The sequence below is a fragment of the Felis catus genome, chromosome C1 (assembly GCF_018350175.1).
Source record: "Felis catus isolate Fca126 chromosome C1, F.catus_Fca126_mat1.0, whole genome shotgun sequence".
Lineage (NCBI taxonomy): Eukaryota > Metazoa > Chordata > Mammalia > Carnivora > Felidae > Felis > Felis catus.
In genome coordinates this window covers 198467717-198491000 of record NC_058375.1, presented here as the reverse complement: position 1 = coordinate 198491000, position 23284 = coordinate 198467717, and the positions used below count along the sequence as shown (strand labels likewise).

Here is a 23284-nt window from a genome sequence, read left to right as displayed (position 1 = left end):
AAGAATATCCAATGGAAAAAGATATTCTCTCTAGCAAATGATGCTGGGAGAACTGGACAGCAACATGCAGAAGAATGAAACTGGACCACTTTCTTACACTGCACACAAAAATAAATTCAAAATGGATGAAAGACCTAAGTGTGAGACGAAACCATTAAAATCCTATAGAAGAAAACAAGCAGCAACCTCTTTGACCTCAGCCACAGCAACTTCTTATTTGACATGTCTCCAAAGGCTAAGGAAATAAAAGCAAAAATGAACTATTGGGACCTCATCAAGATAAAAAGCTTCTGCACAGCAAAGAAAACTATCTAAAATTAAAAGGCAACTGACAGAATGGGAGAAGGTATTTGCAAATGACATATCTGATAAAGGGAAGCTATTCCTGAAGCCAAGACCACACTGTATGTTAGCTGACTTGAAAATAAATAAATAAATAAATAAATAAATAAATTTGAATTTCAGGTTAAAAGTAAATTAATAAAAAAATAAAAACACTCTGAATAATTAAAACATTAGAAAAAATATTATATTTTAGAACATACTACAATCATCTATTAGAATTCTCATCTAAGCCAAAGGTGATGAAGATTAAAATTAGACACTAGTGTTAAAATTTTAGTTATAGAAAATGAATTGGTCTTATAATCTACCATATAACATAGTACCTATAATTAAAAACACTGTATTGCACATTTAAAATTGTACTAAGAGGCTAGGTTTTATATTAAGAACTCTTATGACTACTATAAATATTAATAATAATAATAATAACAAAATAAGTAATAATAATAATAATAAAAGAAGACAGGAAAAAGCTTTTGGAGGTGATGAATATGTTTACGTCAGGTATTGATGATTGTATATACTTCTTCATGGGTGTATACTTATCACCAGACTCATCAAGTTGTATACATTAAATATGTATAGCTTTTTCTATGTCAATCATACCTCAATTATTTTTTGATTCCAGTATACTATTATATATTTATTAAATCTGCATAATATAGAAACATAATAAGATTAAGAATTGCATATGATTATTCCAGATAAGCAAATGGTGCCTATTTGAGAATTAAAACATATCTTAAATTGTCACTATTTTATATAGAAATAGATCCAAATTGTATTATTAGGAGCCATGTTTTCTCATGCAGAGTATGCCAAACATTATTTAGCTGAATCTTTATATCTCAGGTGGGTTATGTTATTTATTCATTAATGTCCTATATTTGTCAGTCTGGAGACAAAACTTATACTTACCATTTTAACAGTAAGAATTTAATATATAAGATCGTTAACTATGTATAAAGTTGTTAACAGGGTAAATAAACAGAAAAAGAGCAGTGTTCCTCAGCTCAGAAAAGGGGCCATGGTGAACTGGGAACACAGACCTCTGAGAAGGGGGTGCCTGTCTACAGGAGCTAATGTTTTTGATGACAGCATGATGCAGCTGTTTCTTCAAGCACTGGAAAAACTGCCAACTGGATTTAGCTGCTGTGATAAGAACAAAGTGGTGTTGCTGAGGTGAGGTGTTGCTAGGGTGATGCTGACTAGAACTGCAAGTCCAGAAGAAGCCCACAGGAAGGAGACAGGGAGCAGAAAGTTCCCTTTTACCCCCTCAACCTTGCAGTCTCCTACAAGCACTTCCTATTGCCAAAGCCTAACAGAGGCTACTGGCAAAGCAAAAATGTAATCTGCAAAGTTCCAGGTGCAGCATCACAAAAAAACAGATATGGAAGCGTGAGTCTGGTGCTGGGAAAAAACAGCATAATTAATGGCACATGGCCTTAGAGGACAGTCAGCATATGCATAGGAAAGAGCATATCCTTTCAACAAATCCTCCCAGAAAACCTGTTGACTTTTCGCAAGCACCTTATTTGCCCTCTCTTCTAAATATGTTACCTGTAATTCAAGAAAGGATGGAGAGAGTTTATTCAAGATACCTGTTTTACCCATAACCCTGAATCAATAGTGTCTACCTCTACAGTGATTTAATTTTTCTCTTACAAAATAAAGTACAATGGCTCAGTGACAATTGTTTATGAAAATTTCTAGGAGTCATTATCACTTCTATTTGGAATCTGGGCACTGTTTCAATAATTAAAGTGATCAGAAGTCTGATTGATAGTTTATAATTCCTTAGGTAGCTGAAGCAGTCAGGATATTTGATAGTAGCTCTTTGGATCCTATTTTTGTACCTAATAGGATATAATAATCAGACATAAATGCAGGGATGATAGGTATTTGACATATTTGACACCATAAACATAATAGATTTGTCTATCTTGAATTTAGATAAAAATATTAAACTTCTATATCCATACAGGATTGTATAGGACTTTTTATACATCAAATCACATTAGTTTTTGCAGTTTGTGAATTGACAAGAAGCATTTAATTTGGGAAAATATGTCAAAATTAAGCATAAAGCAAGTAATTATCTCTGTCATATTTATGTCTATTAAATTGCTGGTTTGATAATAAAGCAATCTTGTGAAGGGAGAACTAAAATTCTAACTCTTTAAAATAAGTGTTTCTCTTCTGCCTAAAACAAATGACCTTCCAATGAAACAATTCTAATCTTATTACATTGGCTTGATCTTTATACTTACATTTATAAAGGACGCGTTATATCAACAATGATTAATAGAGTTAGAAATGGATTTCACAGAGATTATTTAAGTAACTTTCTATAATTTTACCAACAAGTTTTTTTTTTTAATGTTCCCTGGTGGTAGCATTGAGAGAAGAGCATTATCCATGTATATTTACCAATGTAGAGGGTTAATAATGTTTAAAGTACTTCTTACCTATTAACATCCCAGATTTTACTGGTTGTATCCAATGAGGAAGAAGCCACAAAATCACCACAGGAGTGCCATGTGCAGGACCATACTGCATGGTTGTGTCCTTCAAAGGTCAAAATGCAATTGCCTTTAGACAGGTCCCATAATTTAACTGTAGTGTCACCACTTGAAGTAGCCAACTTGTTGCCACTATTTGCAAGAAGATAAAGAAGTAATTTGTTAAAAAGTCAACTCATAATTAATTTTTATGAATGGTTATATGCTATGAGTAATGTGTGTGTGTGTGTGTGTGTGTGTGAGTGAGTTATTTCTGCTTAAAAGCATTAAAATGGCATACTAAATGCTTGAATTTTTTTTTATCTTGCGTCCACATAATTTGATACTAGTATTTTTTAGTAATGCAGGGTGATGAGAAAAACTGTTGTTCTATACTCTATAGATTAATTCTTCTATATTCTTCTAGATTAATTCATGAAATAAGTTTTGTGTGTATGTGTGTGTTTGTTTTTTGTTTGTTTGTTTTTAGTGTATTCAGTGTATTAGGTTTCAGGCTATGTGTTATTCTGTGGATAATGTAACCTCAGAATGATGAAATTTTTAGACATAGGCTAAAATAATTTCAAAAACACAATACAAAACAGTAAGTCAGCATTGCTTATGTTTAGATTAACTAAATGTTCCAAGAATACAATTTGGATGCTAAAGGAAGTGAATCAGGAATGACGAGATTTTGAGCTACATCTTGAGAGATGAAAAATTTTGAAATAAGCGGTTAAGGATGAACCATTAGATTTTCCATTTAGGTCAGTAGTACACGTTTGAAAAAGCAGTGACTTTAAAATTTTTTTTTTTTAATTTTTTTTTTCAACGTTTATTTATTTTTGGGACAGAGAGAGACAGAGCATGAACAGGGGAGGGGCAGAGAGAGAGGGAGACACAGAATCGGAAACAGGCTCCAGGCTCCGAGCCATCAGCCCAGAGCCGGATGCGGGGCTCGAACTCACGGACCGCGAGACCATGACATGGCTGAAGTCGGACGCTTAACCGACTGCGCCACCCAGGCACCCCTAAAAAGCAGTGACTTTAAAGCGGTAGACACAAATGCTAGTTTAAGAAATGAGCGGATGTCAATGGTACAAGCAGAAACATCTAGGATTTTTTGGTAAAATATCAATTGCAAGAAAATTTCAATTCCATCATTTCCTTCACATCCATCTGCATTGAATGCTCTATGTGTTTTCTTAGTAACTTTTCTTCCCCTGAATATAATGAATTGCTTATCTGTACTCTTTTCCTGTGATTTTGATTGAGAACTGTTTCCTCTCTCTGTTTCTATGGCATCAAGCACTAGAACTGACCAATTGAAGTACCCAGCAAATGCTTCCAAAATGAATAAATATATGAATGAATGAATGAGTCTGTGCTATAAAAGAATAAGAAAAGGTACTCAGGATTTCCAAGAGACGGAATGGCAAGATCAAGATGAGTATTTGCTCACTCGCTCTTATTTTTTTATGCTGAGAGAAATACATTTTTAAGTGCAGGGAGGAAACAACCACTGGAGAGGGAGTGGGGAGAATTTAAAGGTGGGGAAGGAAAGGTAGGTACAGAGTGAAGAAGTTCTCATTAAAGTTATAAAAATATATCTATTATTCTGATTAGCAGAATTAAAAAAAATTACTCTATGACAGGTAGTCCTTCACTAATGGACAGATATTTAAAACTGTGTTTTTCTTGGGTGCCTGGGTAGCTCAGTCGGTTGAGTGTCCGACTTTGGCTCAGGCACAATCTCACAGTTTGTGGGTTTGAGCCCTACATCGGGCTCTGTGCTGACAGCTCGGAGCATGGAGCCTTCTTTGGGTTCTGTGTTTCTCTCTCTCTCTCTCTCTCTCTCTCTCTGCCCCTTCCCTGCTCGCACTCTGTCTCGCTCTCCTTCAAAATAAATAAACATAAAAAAAATTTAAACTTTTTCTTTGCAGCTGTTGTTTATTTGTACATAGATTTAGGATTCAAAATTTTGCTTTTTAATATTAAAGACTGAAAAATACATTTGTTTAAAAATATACAAGAAGGGGTGCCTGGCTGGCTCAGCCTAGAGAATATGCAACTCTTGATCTTGGGGTCGTGAGTTCAAGCCTCACACTGGGCTTAGAACTTACTTAAAAATATCCAAATAAAAATAACATAAAAAATAATTTAACCATGCCTCTTTTTCAAATCTGTCCTTCTGATGGGCTAGCATACTATTTTGGACATAAGTCTTGCTCTAGGATAACGATTACGATAAAGTATTTCTGCCTGTGACTGAAAACTCAGATAAGTTTTACATTCTTCTCTCTCGCTTTAAACTATGTGACAAAAGAAACAAAAATCACAATAGTAATAATTACAACTGGAATGAAGCAGTTGTAATCACCTTTACAAGTGCCATCATCTGATATTTAGGCTCCCAATTCACGAGTTTGAGACCCGTGTGGGCTCTGTGTTGACAGCTCAGAGCCTGGAGCCTGCTTCGGATTCTGTGTCTCTCTCGCTCTCTGCCCCTCCCCCACTTGCACTCTGTCTCTCTTTCTCTCAAAAATAAACAAAATATATTTTTAAAATATGGATGATAAGTCTTGCTCGATATAACTTAAAATGTTGTTTTGAAAATCAAATAAGAGAATTCTTACAATAGCACATTTTCAATTCTGGGTAATATTCAAATCTGATATTGTTTTTAAAGATTGTCTTGTCATCTCCAGTAAAGTTTTTATGTGGAATTCGTTACCCATATTTCCATAAATAGTGGAATGGAATCCAATTACTGCCATTACTCCATAGTCTCAGATACCTGTGTCTATCTGCTCAAGAGGACTATTTGAATTTGTAAAAGGACTATCAGTCACAATATTCTCACTATAGAATATGTATGCATTATTTTATGTAGCAGAATAACACATAACCAAATTATATTGAAATATTTTCTCATAGTTTTTATAGGTAAAAGATAAAAATTTTGGTTTCACTGAGCTCATAAAATGATTATTACAAGAAAAGCTCTAAATTTAGGATCTAGATTACTTGGAAAACATTAAGGTACATTTGATTTACATTTAATGTGCCCAGTTTGTGAGAGTCCCGCAAACTTATAAGTAAAAGTTGAAACAAAAACGGCTGAGAATGTTCTCATCAAAGTTATTCTAAACCCTTAGCCTTTGATACAGAGCTGCTGGCTGCATTTAGTTAGTGAGTGAGGCCACTGTGACAGAGTAAAGAGAATGCCAGTCCACACAGAGAATGGTCTTTTTTGAAGTAAACAGCTCCCACGTCCAAGTGTTGTTCCCTTTGTTCCTATATGATACACCCTTCTTTTGTGTAGAAATCTAGAATCAACAAAGAATCATAAATAAAGTGAATTCAGAAGACAGAATTATGTGCAGATATTATGGTCTCTAACAAAAGCAGAGAGGCGACATTGAGTGTTCAGGAAAGACCAAGCCTTCCCTGCCTGGCTGTAAAACCATTGCCCTTACTGGGTTGGGTGTATTGCTTAGAGCTCCAGATACACCTTTGTCACTTGCTTCAGAAACTTCAATTGGATTTTCAGCTTAGTCTTTCAACTTTTACACAGGAATGGCAAGATGCTGGCAAGTGGACTCTTTCGTGCCTGGTATACAGTATTTATGAGACATACTATTTATATTGGCATGCGTGAATGATGTGCATATTAAGGAAATATTGGCATGCATGAATGATGTACATATTAAGGAAAGAGATTTCCATTGTACATAGATCTGTGTTAATAGAATGGAATAGCCTACATAATTCAAGGTTGTGTATATGAACAAGTTTATGTAGAAAAGACATCTTGGTACAGAGGACTACTAGCATGTTACTAATTCTTTTTGTTTTTTTTTAAAAAAATAAATGTTTTTATTTATTTTTGAGACAGAGAGAGACAGAGCATGAGCAGGGGAGGGGCAGAGAGAGAGGGAGACACAGAATCTGAAGCAGGCTCCAGGCTCTGAGCTGTCAGTACAGAGCCTGATACGGGGCTTGAACTCACAGACTGTGAGATCATGACCTGAGCTGAAGTCAGACGCTCAACCTACTGAGCCACCCAGGCGCCCCTCTTTTTATTTTGTTTTATCCTCTGTATTTATGTTATTGTTTAGGTTGCAGATGCAGAAGGATAGAAATTGGTAGGTTAGTTTATGAAACTTTATGTGGAGATGATGAATAATGCTGTCATCCTGGAAATAAGGTAGAGATGCCCAGGAATGCCTTTAACTTTTAAGTATCAATTAATATCTTTGGGATTATTTTATTATTTAATTTTCTTATTGTATCCAACATACTTCTGAGTATTCTCTAGTTGTCATTAATATGCATGCATACATACATGCCTATGACACATTACAATTGAATATTCTTGAAAAACATAACCTGGATAATTATAATATTTTGATATATATCCATAGGTACTAAAATATAGTTCTCATTCTCTTAAAAATTATGTCTCTATGCATACCTTATGACTCTGACTGGAAAAAGTTGTTTTGAGAATATTAAATCTAATCTTTTTCAGCTATCTAAAAACCTTTACATTTGACACTTTATTTTCCTTTCTTTCTTTTGACCCAATGTTCTAGAAGACACAGGAGATTCATTTATTCATTTCACAGTTAGTCACATGCTTCAGACACTGTACTAGACAACTTAATCCATCATCTCTCTGTGCTTCTCAAACATACCAAGCATGTTCCCCTCAGGGTATCTGTACACCTTTCCTTTGACACTAAGATGTCATCTCCCATGGATATTCCCATGGCTCTCCATGACTTCAGTTGAAGACTTTTTCTTCAACTTCACCTTATCATGGAGAGATTCTCTGACAATGCCAGTTAAAATACTGTATCACCCTAACTTTTTGTCTCTTGCTGTTACTCTTTATAGCACTTACTACCATTCATTAAACTATACATCACTTATTTATAGTCTCTCTCTCTCTGCCAGTGGGATGTAGCAGCTATGAAAGGAGGGAATTTTTTTAAAATTCACTCCTATATCTCTAATGCCTAGCTTCATACTTAGTACATAGGGAATCTCAATAAATAACTATTGAATTAATAAATTAATGCATGAAATACAATTATGAATATGACAAATTACCTAAAGTCCTATTCTAATGGATAATTTCTCAGGGCTTATAAATACAAAAAAAAATAGGCAAATGGATCTTATATCCTATTATTGGATTTCTCATTTGAATATTTATTTTTCAAAAGTAGTTTTGTTGCATGACATGCTAAATTATTTCTTTCTGAATTCTGCCTGAGTTACTACATATACATAATTTCAGATTGTGTTGGAGTATATTATTATATAGGTTCAGGAAAATAGCATATCTCCCATTTACCTCATATCTTTTTTAGATAGATGCAGGACATAAATTCAGTGAATAAATAATTAGCTCACACAAAGTAAGTTGCAGAAACAATAGATCTTCTACCCCTAGTGAAAAGTCTAATTCATGGAGTATTTGGATTGCCACAATAGGGCATTTAATAAAGTCACGTTTGTATAACAATTTCCAAGCATTAGGTATGAATCATACCACTGGCCTCCTAACTGCTCTGCCCTTGTCCACCTACAATCTTTTTTCAATACAGAAACCTACAGGATCCCATTTATGCTCCTCTTCTGTGAAAAACTGTGCAATGGTTTCTCATCTCCCAGAGTAAAAGCTAAAATCCTAAAATGAATATGACCCTCCATGACCCACCTACCACCCACCTAGTTACCACTTTGATTTTTCCTTCTACTACTCTTCCTCTCTCTCCTCCCGCTGCACAAGGCTTTTGCACATGCTGTTCTTCCTTCCAGGAATGTCCTTTCCCAGAAAACCAATGACTGGTTCTCTCTGTTTCTTCAGGCCTTTACAGCAAGACACATCAAGGAGACTTATCTGAACAGCAGTCTCACTTCTGACATTAAACTCCTTTCCTATTTTTTTTCCTATAGTACTATCACTGTTAACTCACTATATGTTTTACTGATTTCTCTTGTTTATTATCTACTCTCCCCAGGTCCTCAGTTTTGTGGGCCTCTGCTTCACCTAGTTCTTTACTGCTCAGTATATCCAGAGAGTGAATGCCTTGTGTTAGATTCCACACCCTGCCTGAATCTAGTTTTTAGAAAAATATATTATTTACTAACAGCCTCAATCCTACCATTTTGCAGAGTTTAAAATTACCATCTCTCTGGGCCTAAAAATGTGAAGACCCAGCTATTACCCCTCTTCTCAAAACGTTCCAGAAGATTCCTCATTTTCATTCAGACCAAGACTCGGGCCTCTTTCTCATAACACCAGAAGCAAGAGCTTGCCGTTTCTGGTCCTGTGTTCACATGGTCCATGGAACAGGGAAGCCACTCTTTATTAAGAATGATATTTTTGCCATGTGAAGCAGGCCTTCTCTGCATTCAAACTTGGCCTGCACATCACTGAGTCTGCATACACACTTAAGAAATTTCTACAACCCAACTTGTTTTCTAGTGCTTGGGTCTCCCCAAGCAGTTCTATGCTGTAATTAATTATTGAGTTTTTAAAGCTCATTAACTTATTTAGTTCCTCCTGAGTGTCCACTGTTTACCAGAGATGCAAAAGATATGAAAGATGAGAAGTACATATTCCTCAAATTATTTACATTTTTTCTTTAAAAAATTATTAATGCTTTATTTTTGAGAGAGAGAGAGACAGAGTGTGAGTGGGGCAAGGGCAGAGAGTGAGGGAGACACAGATCAGAAGCAGGCTCCAGGCTCTGAGCTGTGAGCCCAGAGTCTGATGTGGGGCTCAAACTTATGAACTACAAATTCATGACCTGAGCTGAAATCAGATGCTTGACCGACTGAGTCACCCAGGCACCCCCATCAATATTTTAATAGATGACATACAGGATATAGTGATAGCACAGGAAGGATATAATATATTTTTTAGTCTTGGATGATGGTCAAGAGGCTTTAAAAAGTGAACACACCTGAACAAAATCTTTATGTATAAGAAAGTGTTCACAACGTGAAAGTAGGAAAGGAAAAAGGCTGAGTGCTCAGCATGTGGCAACTGTGGCATAATCAGAGATTTTTAAGTATTTTGCATCCAAGAAGAAAAGAGTAATGGAAAAATTAATCTAAATAGATAAACAACAGTCAAATAATAAAAGACCTTTCCTGCAGTCCTAAAGAATATTTATCTATACACTTTATATGGCTATGAGGAGAGATTAAAGGGTTTTAAAAGGAGTTAGAAAAGTAGTCAGATATTAATTTTAGGATGTTAACACTGGGAATATAACAAAGACCAGATTTTTTAAGGAAGAGCAGAAAATACATTTGAGAATTGACAGTAATTTGTATTATAGGCTTGTACTTCATTACTGGATTTAGTTATTTTGAGATCTATGCTTTGTATAATCACAGTCATTCCCAGGTTTTGGTAAAGGATTCTCAAGTGAAGTGTCAGTCTCACACCTATCTGTTCCACTTAGCTGAAGAATTTTTTCCAAGTTTAAGGTGGTACTGAGAGGGGGCATGCCATTTTTTAGCAGAAAGCTCTGCTCTAATGAGACTGCTTCTTTACTTTGTTTTGATCTCTGATCTAACTTAGTCCTGGACTGCAGAATTTTTCACTATACTCATTTCAGGCTTTCAGGAGTACATGGTAACCCAAATATGTGTGTGTGACACTGAGTTCAAGTCTTAGGAGGACTGATTTGACAAAATATTTAAGGTCAACAGAGACAGGATGCATATTTCATCACCTGAAGCCAATGTACTGCCTGAAAGCCTTACAATGGATTGGAACAAGATATTTCTAGGGTTCCAGAAGAAGCATTGCCTCTGTTTCTGGTATAAAATAAGATGTTTTCCATAATTGGAAATATTATAGTGACAATTAGGATACATTTAAAACTAGCTTATAAAGTGAATTCATGTATCACAGAATTCTAGAATCTCAAGGCTGGGAGAGCACTCAAGCCCATGTAATCTAATCACACTTCCCTTGTTTAATTATTTCTACTGATATTCTATCATTTTAATGCCCAGCCTCTATTTAAAACTTATAATAACAGGAAATGCAGTTCTTTGAGTTTTAAGTAGCTCTGTTATACAGTTTTCCTTTTATTGAGCTTATTTTCTTCTATATATAAAAAAAAAAACTTCTCATTAAAGTCAATTATAATCCTCAGCATCATTCCAAATTCAAATAATCTCTCTTTCACTCCATAGCCTTTAGAGGAGGAAATCTATCATGTTCTAGAAATGACACTCCATTCATCTCCTTTCTTTCTTTATCACCCAAATATTATTTTCCATGCTACTTCCACTTTAGAGGTACACAGATATCTTAGTAGCTGTACATCTACTCTGCTTAAGCCGCCCCTCTATGGTAGCTTCTTTTTTTTTTTTTTTTTTTTTTTTTTTTTTTTTTTTTTTTTTTTTTTTTTTTTTTAGCGTTTATTTTTTTCTGAGAGAGAGCACAACCAGAGGAGGGGCAGAGAGAATGGGAGATGGAAGATCTGAAACAGGCTCTGCACTGCCAGTGCAGAGTGTGATGCGGGGCTCGAACTCATGAACAACAAGATCATGGCTTGAGCAGAAGTTGGACACTTAACCGACTGGGCCACCCAGGCAGCCCTCTGTGCATCCACTCTAACTTGAGTCATGAATGGTCTATTTCTATTGAATAAGGCATATGTTTGCATTATTCAAATCCAATCTTGTATTCTGTCTCTTCAAATGTTGGTAATAAATATAAGATTATCTGTACTTCCACACATTGAAATGTGAAATTATGGTATGTAATTTCCATTCTCTGAGGCATGGGAGATTCTTTCTTATCCTTGCACTAATTACTTTTCATGTTTCATTTTCAAATTATTATTTTTCTTTCCACAACAGATCTATTTTTTTTTATAATGACCAGCCTCACATTCAGATTGAAATTCTCTTGATAAGATCAGTATGTTTCATGACAAACAAAGCTGTTTCCAATATTCTCAGCTATACTGTATTTCTGTCTGGGAATCTAACTGAGCACTTCATTTATGAATCCACTTTTAAGAATTCCAAACTTCATTAATTTAAATCATGTTTAAAGCCAGCTGTTTACCTGTCCTGCCCTCCATCCCTGCTAGTGTAGACAAGAGAAAGAAGTAATGGTAACAACACACATCTCCCCAAGACCTCTGATTTCCTGTGGTTTCATGATTACTAAAATATTTTACTGATCTTTCTGGCAGAGTTATCTCTGTTCCACCATAAAATCAGTGGAGTGGATAGGGAAACAACAGATATGATCTCAGCAGATTTTCCAGAAAATTTCTAATAAACTCTAGAAAATTGCACAAATTTCACCTGAATTTTCCATGTCTTCATAGATTAGATCTCCTTCACCAGTTCTGTAGCGTTCATCAAGGAATCAATAAACATCAGAGTAGGTGTTAGTTTACCTTCTAACTGTGTGAATTCTACATCTCAAGCCTTAAAAGTTTAAGTAAGTAAGATCCTTTAAGGGTACTAAATTCAGTACTCAGTAATAGCTCCTAATTGTTCTGAATAAGGTAAATTATAGTATTAACAGAAGTTAGAACTCTTGTTTCAATCGCATCTTTGCCATTTAAAAGCCTTGTTGTTTGTGAAACAGTCATAGTATTCTCAAACTTAGCATTCTCGTCTGTAAAAGGAAGAAATGATGCCTTTTTACCTGACTCTCTAGTGTGGATCAAACTAAGAACGTTTGCTAAAGTATAACCCACAAAGCAATTATGAATACCAAGAAGTAAAGTTTGTGGATCTCCATACCATAGGTTCCGAGGAGCTGTCACTTGCATGGAGCACACAACTTTAAAAAAAATTAGGAAAAAAAAGTAACTTAGGGGTAAGAAATGCATTGTTTTTTAGAAGGATGATAGCTCTTGTTGCCATCTTCCAGGAAATCATCCCTTACTTTAAGAAAGGATGGGATTTTCTAAGCAGAATAAATGTGAACCCCTACAGTGCAATCACTCCATGTAAGGACTAAATCACTGGCTATGGAATAGTTAGCTATAGCAGAAGCTGGAATAAGAAATTAGATGTATGTCATTTGAAGATAGGGATTTGCCCTATGTGCAATAAGCTCAGGGTCTGGTAGTGACCCACTAGAGCAATGCACAAGCTTTAGCAGAGATTAACAACAGACAGCATGACACTTGGAGAGTGAAATCTCTAGAAAATAAAACAGTATGATGCTGAATGCTTGAGGAGATGCATGTGGATGTAGGAACAAAGAGAAGGGGAATTCACATCTTTAAAGATATTTAAGAGATCTTCTTAAAGGTGGTCAAAGTCATAGGTATAAAATGATTGGGTGTGGAGAAACTGATGAGAAAGTTTTAAATACTATGTGAGATTCAGAGTAAAGACTGCAGAAACACAGTGGGTATAGGGAACAGCACAACAACCAAATAGTACCAGTTTATTGTTATTACGCACTTACTGAGAGGATAATGATGTTAAAATTTGGCTGCAAAGCATAGTCAAATATGTAACAGTGTTAACTTACTATTTATTTTACTAAATTATGTTTAATTATATTATCTTTAATCACTTAAAAAAATACCAACTAGGGAATTCTAAACAAGTTTCATCTAGAGTAGAAGAATATGAATTTGAGTGACCTCTACTGATGAACTGCATGCTGGGCTTGTGTCAGTTTGGGTCAGATAATCTCAGAATTGTTTTACCTACAGATCTGTCTACCTGGATAAATGATCGTCATCTCCAAATATAACAATGACAAAAGCACTTTGGAAGCTGTAAAATATTACTTAAATATTATACTCATCTCTGGCTAATGAGTATTGACACATAGCAAACACAAATGACAATTTTCTTCATTTTAGCCCCATAAATATATTTTTAAAATTTACTTATGTTGGTACTATTTGAAACTCTTAAGGGTGGCCCATTAATAGCATAAATATGCATAAGTAAAATTATGTTATTTGCTTTTTAATTTATATTCTATATTTATAAAATTATATTTTAAAAGATAAAAAATAAGCTAGAAAGAAAAATATCAGCAATCTAAAAATTAATGATGTGTCCAAATTTAGAAATACTCTGAGGAAAACAAAGCTTAAGAACACACTATACACCCAAAAATGAAATATTAATGTATAAATCTAACAAAATATGTACAAGATCTATATGAGGACAAACTATAATATTCTGAGAATGAAGTTAAAGAACTAAATAAATGAAAAGATATTCCATGTTCATAGACAGGATGACTCAATATTATCAAGATGTCAATTTTTCCCAGCTTATCTAAAGACTTAATGCAATCTCAATCAATATCTCAGCAAATTATTTTGTGCATATTGACAAGCTTATTTTGAAGGTTATGTATATGGAGAAGTAAAAGTCGCAGAAGAGCCAACCCAAATTCAAAGGGACATATGTATCCCAATGATTATAGTTATGTTATCTAAAATAGCCAAATTATGGTAACATCTCAAGTGTCTACTGACTGATGAATGGATCAAGATTATATATATATATATATATATATATATATATATATATATATATATATATACACACACACACACACACACACACACGTATATACACGTACACATACACAATGGAATATTTCTCAGCCATAAAAAATAACAAAATCTTGCCATATGAATGACATGGATGGGGCTAGAGTATTGTGCTAAGTGAAAGAAGTCAGAGAAAGAGAAATACCCTATGATTTCACTCATATATGGAATTTAAGATACAAAACAAATGAGCATATGGAGAAAAAGAGAGACAGACAAATCAAGAAATGGACTCTTAACTATAGAGAACAAACTTATGATGTTACCAGAGGAGAGAGGGGTGGGGGTTAAATATGTGATGGTGATTAAGGAGTGTACTTGTAAGACCACTGGGTGTTATACGCAAGTGTTGAATCACTATCTTGTTCCTGAAACTAATATTACACTGTATGTTAACTAACTGGAATATAAATAAAAACTTCAAAACATCAGAAAAAATACTTAAGCATAAAAAAAAACCCTACAATATTGAAAGAGAAGAACACCATTGGAGGACTGACACCACCTGACTTCACGACTTACACTAAAACTATTATAATCAAGACTTATGGTTATTGGTGAAAGAATAAACAAATAGATCAATAGAATAGAGAGCTCAGAACTAAACTCCTATAAATATAGCCAACTGATCTTTGACAAAATAGCAATGACAACATGATGGAGCAGAGATAGTTTCTTCAACAAACGATGCTGGAACTGGACATCCAAATACCAAAAAAAAAAAAAAAATTGAATGTAGACACAGATCTTACACTGTCACAAAGGTAACTCAAAATGTATTATAGTTCTAAATGTAAAGTACAAAACTGTAAAACTCCTATAACATAGGAGAAAATCTGGATGACCTTGGGTATGGTGACTTTTTAGATACATTGCCAAATGCATGATCCATGAAAGGAATATAAAATGAGCTAGATTTCATTAAAATTAAAATTTTTTGTCCTGCAAAAGATAATGTCAAGAGAAGCCACAGACTGGGGAAAAAAATTGCAAAAGACACATGTGATTAAGTACTGCTTTTCAAAATATAGAACACCTAAAAAAAGAATACCTAAACCTCAACAATAAGAAAACAATTTGGTTTAAAAAATGGGCCAAAGACCTTAACAGACACTTTACCAAAGAAGATATATAGATATCTAATAAGCATACGAAAAGATGTCCTGTATCTTATGTTATCAGAGAAATGCAAATTAAAACAATAGTGAGATAGCACACACCTAATTAAAATGGTCAAAATCTGGAACAATGATGACGCCAACTCCTGTCAGGGATGTGAGCAACAGGACCTCTCATACTTTGCTGGTAGAATGCAAAATGGTATAGCCACTCCACTTTGGAAGACAACACTTTCTTGCAAAACTAAACATACTCTTACTATACCATCCAGCAATTGCACTCTGTGGTTTTTATCAGGAGTTGAAAATGTATGTACACAAAAGCCTACACATGAGTGTTTATACCGGCTTTGTTCAAAATTGTAAAAACATGGAAATAACCAAAATATCCTTTAGTAGTGAATGGACAAATAAACTTTGTACATCCACATAATGGACTATTATTCAGTGCTGAGGAAAAATGACCCATTCAACCATGGAAACTTAAAAGCATATTACTAGTGAAAAAAAAAACAAACAGTCTGAAAAGGCTACATACTATATGATTCCAACTATATGACATTCTGGAAATGACAAACTATTGAGACAATAAAAACATCAGGCTCCTAGAGGTTGGGGGGTGGGGAGAGATGAATAGACAGAGCACAGATGTTAAGGGCAGTAAAAATACTCTGTATGATATACAATTGTGGATATATGCCATTAAACTTTTGTCCAAACTAAAAGCACATACAAGAGTTTACCCTAAAGTAAACCTTAGACTTTGGGTGATTATGATGTATCAGTTTAGGTTAATCCTTGGTACAAAAAAAAAAGTATTATTCTGGTAAGTGATGTTGCTAATGGGGCAAGAGGTATATGAGAAATCTCTGCACCTCCTTCTCAGTTTTGTTGTAAACTTAAAATTGCTGTAAAAATAAAATATGCTAGAAAATGGGAAGAAATGCAATTGATTATCAATAAAATTGTATGTATGAGGGAAGACTTGCTAAGCTCTACATTCATGGGGAAAAAAACACTCCATTCTTCTCAAAAATGTTGACAGAAACTAGAAGCTCCAAGTTCAATATACCAATATTTAACTAAGGGTAAAACAAAAAAAAATACCAGTACTTCGTAACAAGAGAAATATATTTGAATTATGTTTATTCAAATCGAAAGTAATTCCAAAATAAAATTAACAAACAGGTAATTAACAAGCAAGAAAATGCAATTTATCTACACACACAGAATAATGGTCAAGAAAATAACTGAAGAAATAGGAGTAGGAGTAAAACCATCTTTTCTGTCTACCAAAATAACAAATAAAAGTCATTTTAATTAATTAGTTAATTAATGAATTAACAAATTAATTAATTTTAGAAAGAGAGGACAAGCAGGGGAGAGGAGCAGCGAGAGAGAGAGAGAGAGAGAGCGAGAGAGAGAGAGAGAGAGAGAGAGAGTCAGGCTCCATGCTCAGTGTGGAGCCCAACACAAGGCTCGATCCCACCACCCTGGTATCATGACCTGAGCCAAAATCAAGATTCAGACACTCAACTGAATGAGCCACCCAGGTGCCCTGCAAGTCATTTCAAATTACTGCTGTTTATCATTAAATTGTTGATACTTTTTGATGATATTAGAAGTTGGAGACAGAACAGTGGAAATACATTTGATTCCATTACCTAGTGTGAAACTTCTCAATTGTGTAACAGACCATTTACTAATAACTAATTATGTTTTTGTAGCTCATGCACATTTGCCCACTTTTCCAATCCTGAACAACACTTTCTTCGTGCAAACAAATAATTGAAAGTCTTTGAGAAATACTGAAAGGAAAGTATCATTCACTAATACGACCTTTTGGATTTAACATGATAGCTTTTCTATTTGATTTCACATTTCTATATTAAAGGTTTTCCCTCACACAACCCATGGGTATTGAACAATGCCATTGAAATCATTGGCTTAGAAAAATTCTGAAAAATCACTAAACCTGCCAATGTCTATAAGGCTCAAATTTGCTTAAATGGCTTGAAGGATGCTAGTTTCATGACTGACATTGTTCTACTGAAATTAAATTCAAATTATACAATTTTCATGAAGATAATTACAAAGCAAATTCTTTAATGTTATCAGTGTATACATATCACAATTATTCTATCTGCATATTTTGCCTATCACACTATAAAATTATTCCTTGACAATTTCTTTTTTCAAATAACAGTAGAGAATTTTTAATATTCATATATTCAGATGATATGAAACACTTCACAAACATATAGTATGGTATGTGAGTATACAGTCTAAATATTTCACAGATGAGAAGCTTCCCATTGAAAGGTTTCTATGTGAGTATTTTTCTCAAATTTATCAGATTTCAGATACGTAGGTGTTAATGTGAAAAAAAAGTGTATTTCATGAGACAACATTTTGTTCTTAGCACTGTTGTTTTCCTTATCTTGAAAGATACTTAGTTTGGGTAAAAAATAATCTATTTTGTTGCTCAAAGAAATATCATGACCATAAGCCCAAGTTTGTCTTGCATAGTTTAATATAATAATTATTATATGTCTGAATAACTCTTCTGAGGTTTTCTCAGAGTGGTAAATTATGCAGAATAAATAGTTAACATGAGAGTTTGGATATCTTTAAGATGATAGATTTTATACTGAGAAGGTAATTTAAGTTGTTGCTTTACACATAATTTAAAATGTTTTATCTGTAGAGGCTATTTTAATTAATATTTGGGACGCAAATGGTTTATCTTTACACAGTTCAATTTATCGATATTGCAATCAAACTGCAAAATTGTTCAACAATTGGAAATACTGCTTATGAAATTGATAATGCAAAGATAATTAAGGTGCAGTCTTCTTTAAACCTGTAACTATTCTTCTTAAGTATTTAATGGTGCTTTAAAATTAGTTAAGAATGTAAAGAAAAAATGTGTAGAATAAATACAGTATATCATCAGAGGTCATTCATAAAAGCAGTTTTTCAACACTATGAAGTCGATTTGATTTTGTGATGCACATTTAAGAATGTATTAGCATTTTCCCTTTATAAAAGTGAGGGAAAAACTGTGTTTTCCTCCAAATCTGATTTTATAATCTAGTCTAGTGAGCATCTCACTAGAATCTCTAGGAATGAGTAGTCCCTACCTTCAGCAATTCTCTCTCTCTTTTGCCTGACTTTCAATCATAGCTTTCCTTTAAATTCAATTTATTTCATTTTAGATCATATGGTTTATAAATTTTTTAAAGCTATCTTAAAATGTCTGCCTGAAGTGAACTATTTCCCTAATATAGAATTCAGAGCAAGCTTTCTCTTTTCATAACATAGAAAATACACTGATAATTGGTCATATATATGTATATATGCATACATTTATACATGCATTCACATATTTATTATTTAATTTATATGTTAATATATATGAACTAATAATAGAGTAAAATAATTGTAAAATATGTACTATATGCAATATATAATCTATAACATGCATTAAATATTTATTTGTTTAAAGAACTAGCTACTAATATCAAGACAATTCTCTTGTATTGCCAGTCATCAAAGAATAGTTTCAATTGAGCACCGCTTTTCACACCTAATTTGTAATCTAATTTTTTTTATTATGACAAATCACTTACACAACTTCTCTCAAAAGCATGTAGGAGTGGCCAAGCGGAGGATATATATCTGAAAGCTCTAACATATAACTGAGGGACAAATTAACAATGCAATAACAAATATAATTCCTAAAGCAAAAGAATAAAATATTTCCATTAATGTCTCCCAAATAAATATATAATAGCAATATTAGAATTTGAATAACTGCAATGAAGACCTCTAAATACATCCGAAAGAATTTTATTTTTTTATTTTTTTAACATGTATTTATTTTTGAGACAGGGAGAGACAGAGCATGAACGGGGGAGGGTCAGAGAGAGAGGGAGACACAGAATCTGAAACAGGCTCCAGGCTCTGAGCTGTCAGCACAGAGCCGCACGTGGGGCTCGAACTCATGAACCGCGAGATCATGACCTGAGCTGAAGTCGGACGCTCAACCGACTGAGCCACCCAGACGCCCCGTGGAAATAATTTTAAACAGTATTCTCAGTAGGAGAGCCTTGACAGAAAATGAAAACACTATTAAATAACTCCCATGGAAAAATCAGGAAATAACAGACTATCCTGAGTTTCCTTAGGGAAAAGGTTATGAACAGAAACACAATACCTATGGTGTGGCATACAGAAGCACATGATCATCTTCTCAAGGAATCTGGCATTTCACATAACTTAAAATGACTAGAAAAACTCTATGTTTCACTTGTGTTTCAGAGAAGCATACCTTAGGATAGGGCAAAGAGAACCATGTTTCCAGCAGTGGTATCAATTAACCAGAAGACTATATAGTATATAGACAGAAAAATGAAAAGTTAAAAATTGAAAAGGTAATGGGTGATTGAAAGATTAAAGATTTCAACCTCAGAATCATGTTAATTCTGACACACACAGCTTGTGGTGCCTATTGAAAGGAAGTATGCCAAAGTGAGAGCCTGATAGGCTACTCATGAAGTACAAAATAGAGCTGTTTGGCAAGCTGAGTAGTAAATCCTCACATTCTTGCTGAGTTTTAAAAATCTGAAATGGAAGCCAAGTTGTGGCTATAATATTGTTGGGGACCATGAAATTAGATGCAAAGGTTTGGGTTGTTTTCATATCTGTGATATGTGGCTGCAATAATCACTACTATGCAAAGGTTCCAATCACAAGCCATCTCTTCTAGAAGCAGCATGATACACTGAAAGATTCTTACTTTTGGCTCCACTATTTCCACGAAGAACACTTATCTTCTGCTAACATACACTCTTTACAAACAAATGATCATGCTCTTGCTATGCCTCTTTTATTTACACTCTTTTACTTTAATCATTATCCAGGCACTTTCCCAAATGTCCATCAGCAGTATAATAGAAGATGATTCGAACTAATTGATTTCTTTAAATTAAAAGCCCTAAATTTTACTCCAAAATGACTTACAGAAGGATTTCTTTTAGCTCAATTGGTGATTGTTCTTTAATACAATTGTCTTGTTCATACATCAGGAGATTTCATGGAAGTTCTCAAATATGAGACTAACTGCAGTAGGAACTTTTCAAACCTTGAAAAATATATCTGAATATTAAAATTTTCTAAAAGAAAAATAAGTTATGTATATGATCCTTTAAATGAAGAGAGCCACTTCACAATGGGTCCTTCAAAGTGCAGGGTTTTATAAAGGCTATCAATAAATTTCACAAATATTAAAGAACACCTTTACAGTGCTAGCCTAGCTAGCTTGCTAGCCACTAAAGGTTTAATAAAAAAAAAATTGTGCTAGACACAATTGTCCTGTGTCTAAAGAATGTCACAATATAAAGAAGAAACTAAGACTCTACTAGGTAATTGAAACCTATCACTTGAGAATATTGGGTCCCATTCAGAAATTATCAGGTTCTTAGTCCATGAGAACAATAATACATGTAATTTACTGTCAACATATTACAAGTTCTTAGCAGAAAATTTAGAGTTACAGATAAGAAAATAAACGTCTATGCAAAGCATCCACAATCCTTGTACCTTCAAGATAAGCAGTGTGTTTAGTTATATTTTTCCAGAATTATTTTTCTGAGACAACTAAAGCAGACAACTAAAAAATACAACATAAAAAAGCCTAAGCTCAAAAACATGTAACTTCTTTAATCAAAATGATATAATCTCATTATAAAAGGAAATTAAAAATAAAACAAAAAAATACAAAGAACATATGAAAAAAGATAAAGTATAATTTAATAATACACACAAAAATTCTACCATCCAGGAATACCTACAGTTGGTATTTCCCAAAATCAATTTTAGACTTCTCTCTACATGTTGCAGCTAGAGTCTATAGCTTAGTTAAGAGTATTATGGCAATGTTGGTTTCTTAGTTCTGAGTTCTGTTAATTGCGTCATGGTTAGGCAAGGTGATAACATTTGTTAGAGTAAGTCAGATGAATACTATCAGGGAACTCTACACTAAATTTACAATTCTTCGGGAGGTCTAACATTCTATTAAAATTTAAAAGTTTTTCAAAATATAAAAAATATTACATGTCACTTTCTGCCAACTCCCAGCCCTGAAGTTCATAAAAATTAAACTTGTTAAACTTCTAGTCCTCACCAGATGTTGATACCTGTAATATTCTTTCCAAGTTTTAGATGATAAGAGCAACCTATTGTCCACACTTTAAATTTTAAACAGATTCAATGATCTTCACTAGTTCTTTAGTATCACCTTATTTCTTGTAATGCTTATTGATTCATTTTTCTTTTGGTTAGATAATTTTCATTGCCAAGTATCTTTTTTCAAGAAGTGTTTACAAGTCCTATGACTTCAAGTTCTACTATGTTTAAGACGATTTATTTACTCCTATAATAGTCTTGCTTGTTTTTCCTCAGAAGTTTGCTGGCACTTCTACAGTATTTCTGGGCAATGAGTATGACACATAGTCCTCTGTCACTGCACCTTCATTCATTTGTAGGGAGGATATCATTCTCATGTTTTTGCTGCTGCTGCTGCTGTGATAGATATTTGTTTTATCCAACCAGGCCAGTCTCATGGATTCTGTACTTTCTGAGGTCTTTAATGTTTGGGAATATTTTACAATGTTTGAGTAGACATAATGTACATGGATCATAGTGTTCTCTCTTTCAACACTATGTGGTTGTTGCTTGATTGTTCTGGTATTGATGGCTGCTGTGGAAAAGTCTGAAATCACTTTTTTTTTTTTTTTTGCTTTGGTAATTTTTCTACCTGCTTGTTAAGGATTACTTTATTTATACTTGAAGCTCAATAATATTGAAGGATTACTTTATTTATAATTGAAGTTCAATAATTAACAAGAATATATCTTGGTATCAGTGTATTCTAAAACAATCTACCATGTTGTTGTGTAGTTTTAGCTTTTCATTTCAGGGAAATATTTTTTATATCTATAAACAATGCTTTCTGTTTCATGTCAAGGACACCAATTATTCTTACACTGGACATTTGTTTATGTTCTCCAAATATATTGTCTTTTCCCCACTTTTTTCCAATTATTTTATTATTTTCTCTGCAGTTATAATGATTATCACAATCTTTCTTGGAATATATGTATTTTTACTCATCTCTCTCTTGAAAAATTAAAATTTATTTCTAGTTCTATAAGTGTAAATTGTTTTTATATTGTGGGAGTAAATTTTCCTTAACTCTCTTGCCTGTTTCTGTTTATCCATTTGTCTTCCTTTTCCATCTAGAGTCTAAGAGCCAACAATTTTATATTTGGCACTTTTATGCCACTAAAATCTGTGTGTGTGTATGTATGTATGTATGTGTGTGTATGGAGAACAACTTAAATGGATCATGTAAATTTTTGTTTGAAGGGGTAGAGAGCTGAGATGTCCTGGAAAATGCTCTTTTCTGATATGTATTTCTTAAATTTATGTATTTATTTTGAGAAATAGAGAGCACAAAAGAGGAGGGGCAGAGAGAGAGGGAGAGAGAGAAGCAGGCTCTGTGCTGTCATCATGGAGCCTAATGCAGAGCTCAAACTCAGGAACCATGAGATCTTGACTGCTGAAATCAAGAGTCTGACACTTAACCAACTGAGCTACCCAGGCACCCATCTTTTTTCTGATTTTTAAAAAATATTTCTTATACGCATTTATTTTCTTT

The 23284-nt window shown here is 33.8% G+C and overlaps 1 protein-coding gene across 5 annotated transcripts in view; it reads right to left on the bottom strand.

Moving 5' to 3' along the window:
- The window catches only part of SPAG16 (sperm associated antigen 16), a 997079-nt gene that overhangs the window by 460975 nt on the left and 512820 nt on the right, over positions 1–23284 (bottom strand). For 4 of the 5 annotated variants that reach the window (XM_019838629.3, XM_019838628.3, XM_045034447.1 and 1 more), the window contains one exon: positions 2814–2999. The exons of the other annotated variant lie outside the window; for it this stretch is intronic. In XM_019838629.3, coding sequence (XP_019694188.1) covers positions 2814–2999 — 186 coding nt within the window. The remainder of the gene's footprint in view (positions 1–2813; positions 3000–23284) is intronic. 5 annotated transcript variants of the gene reach the window in all.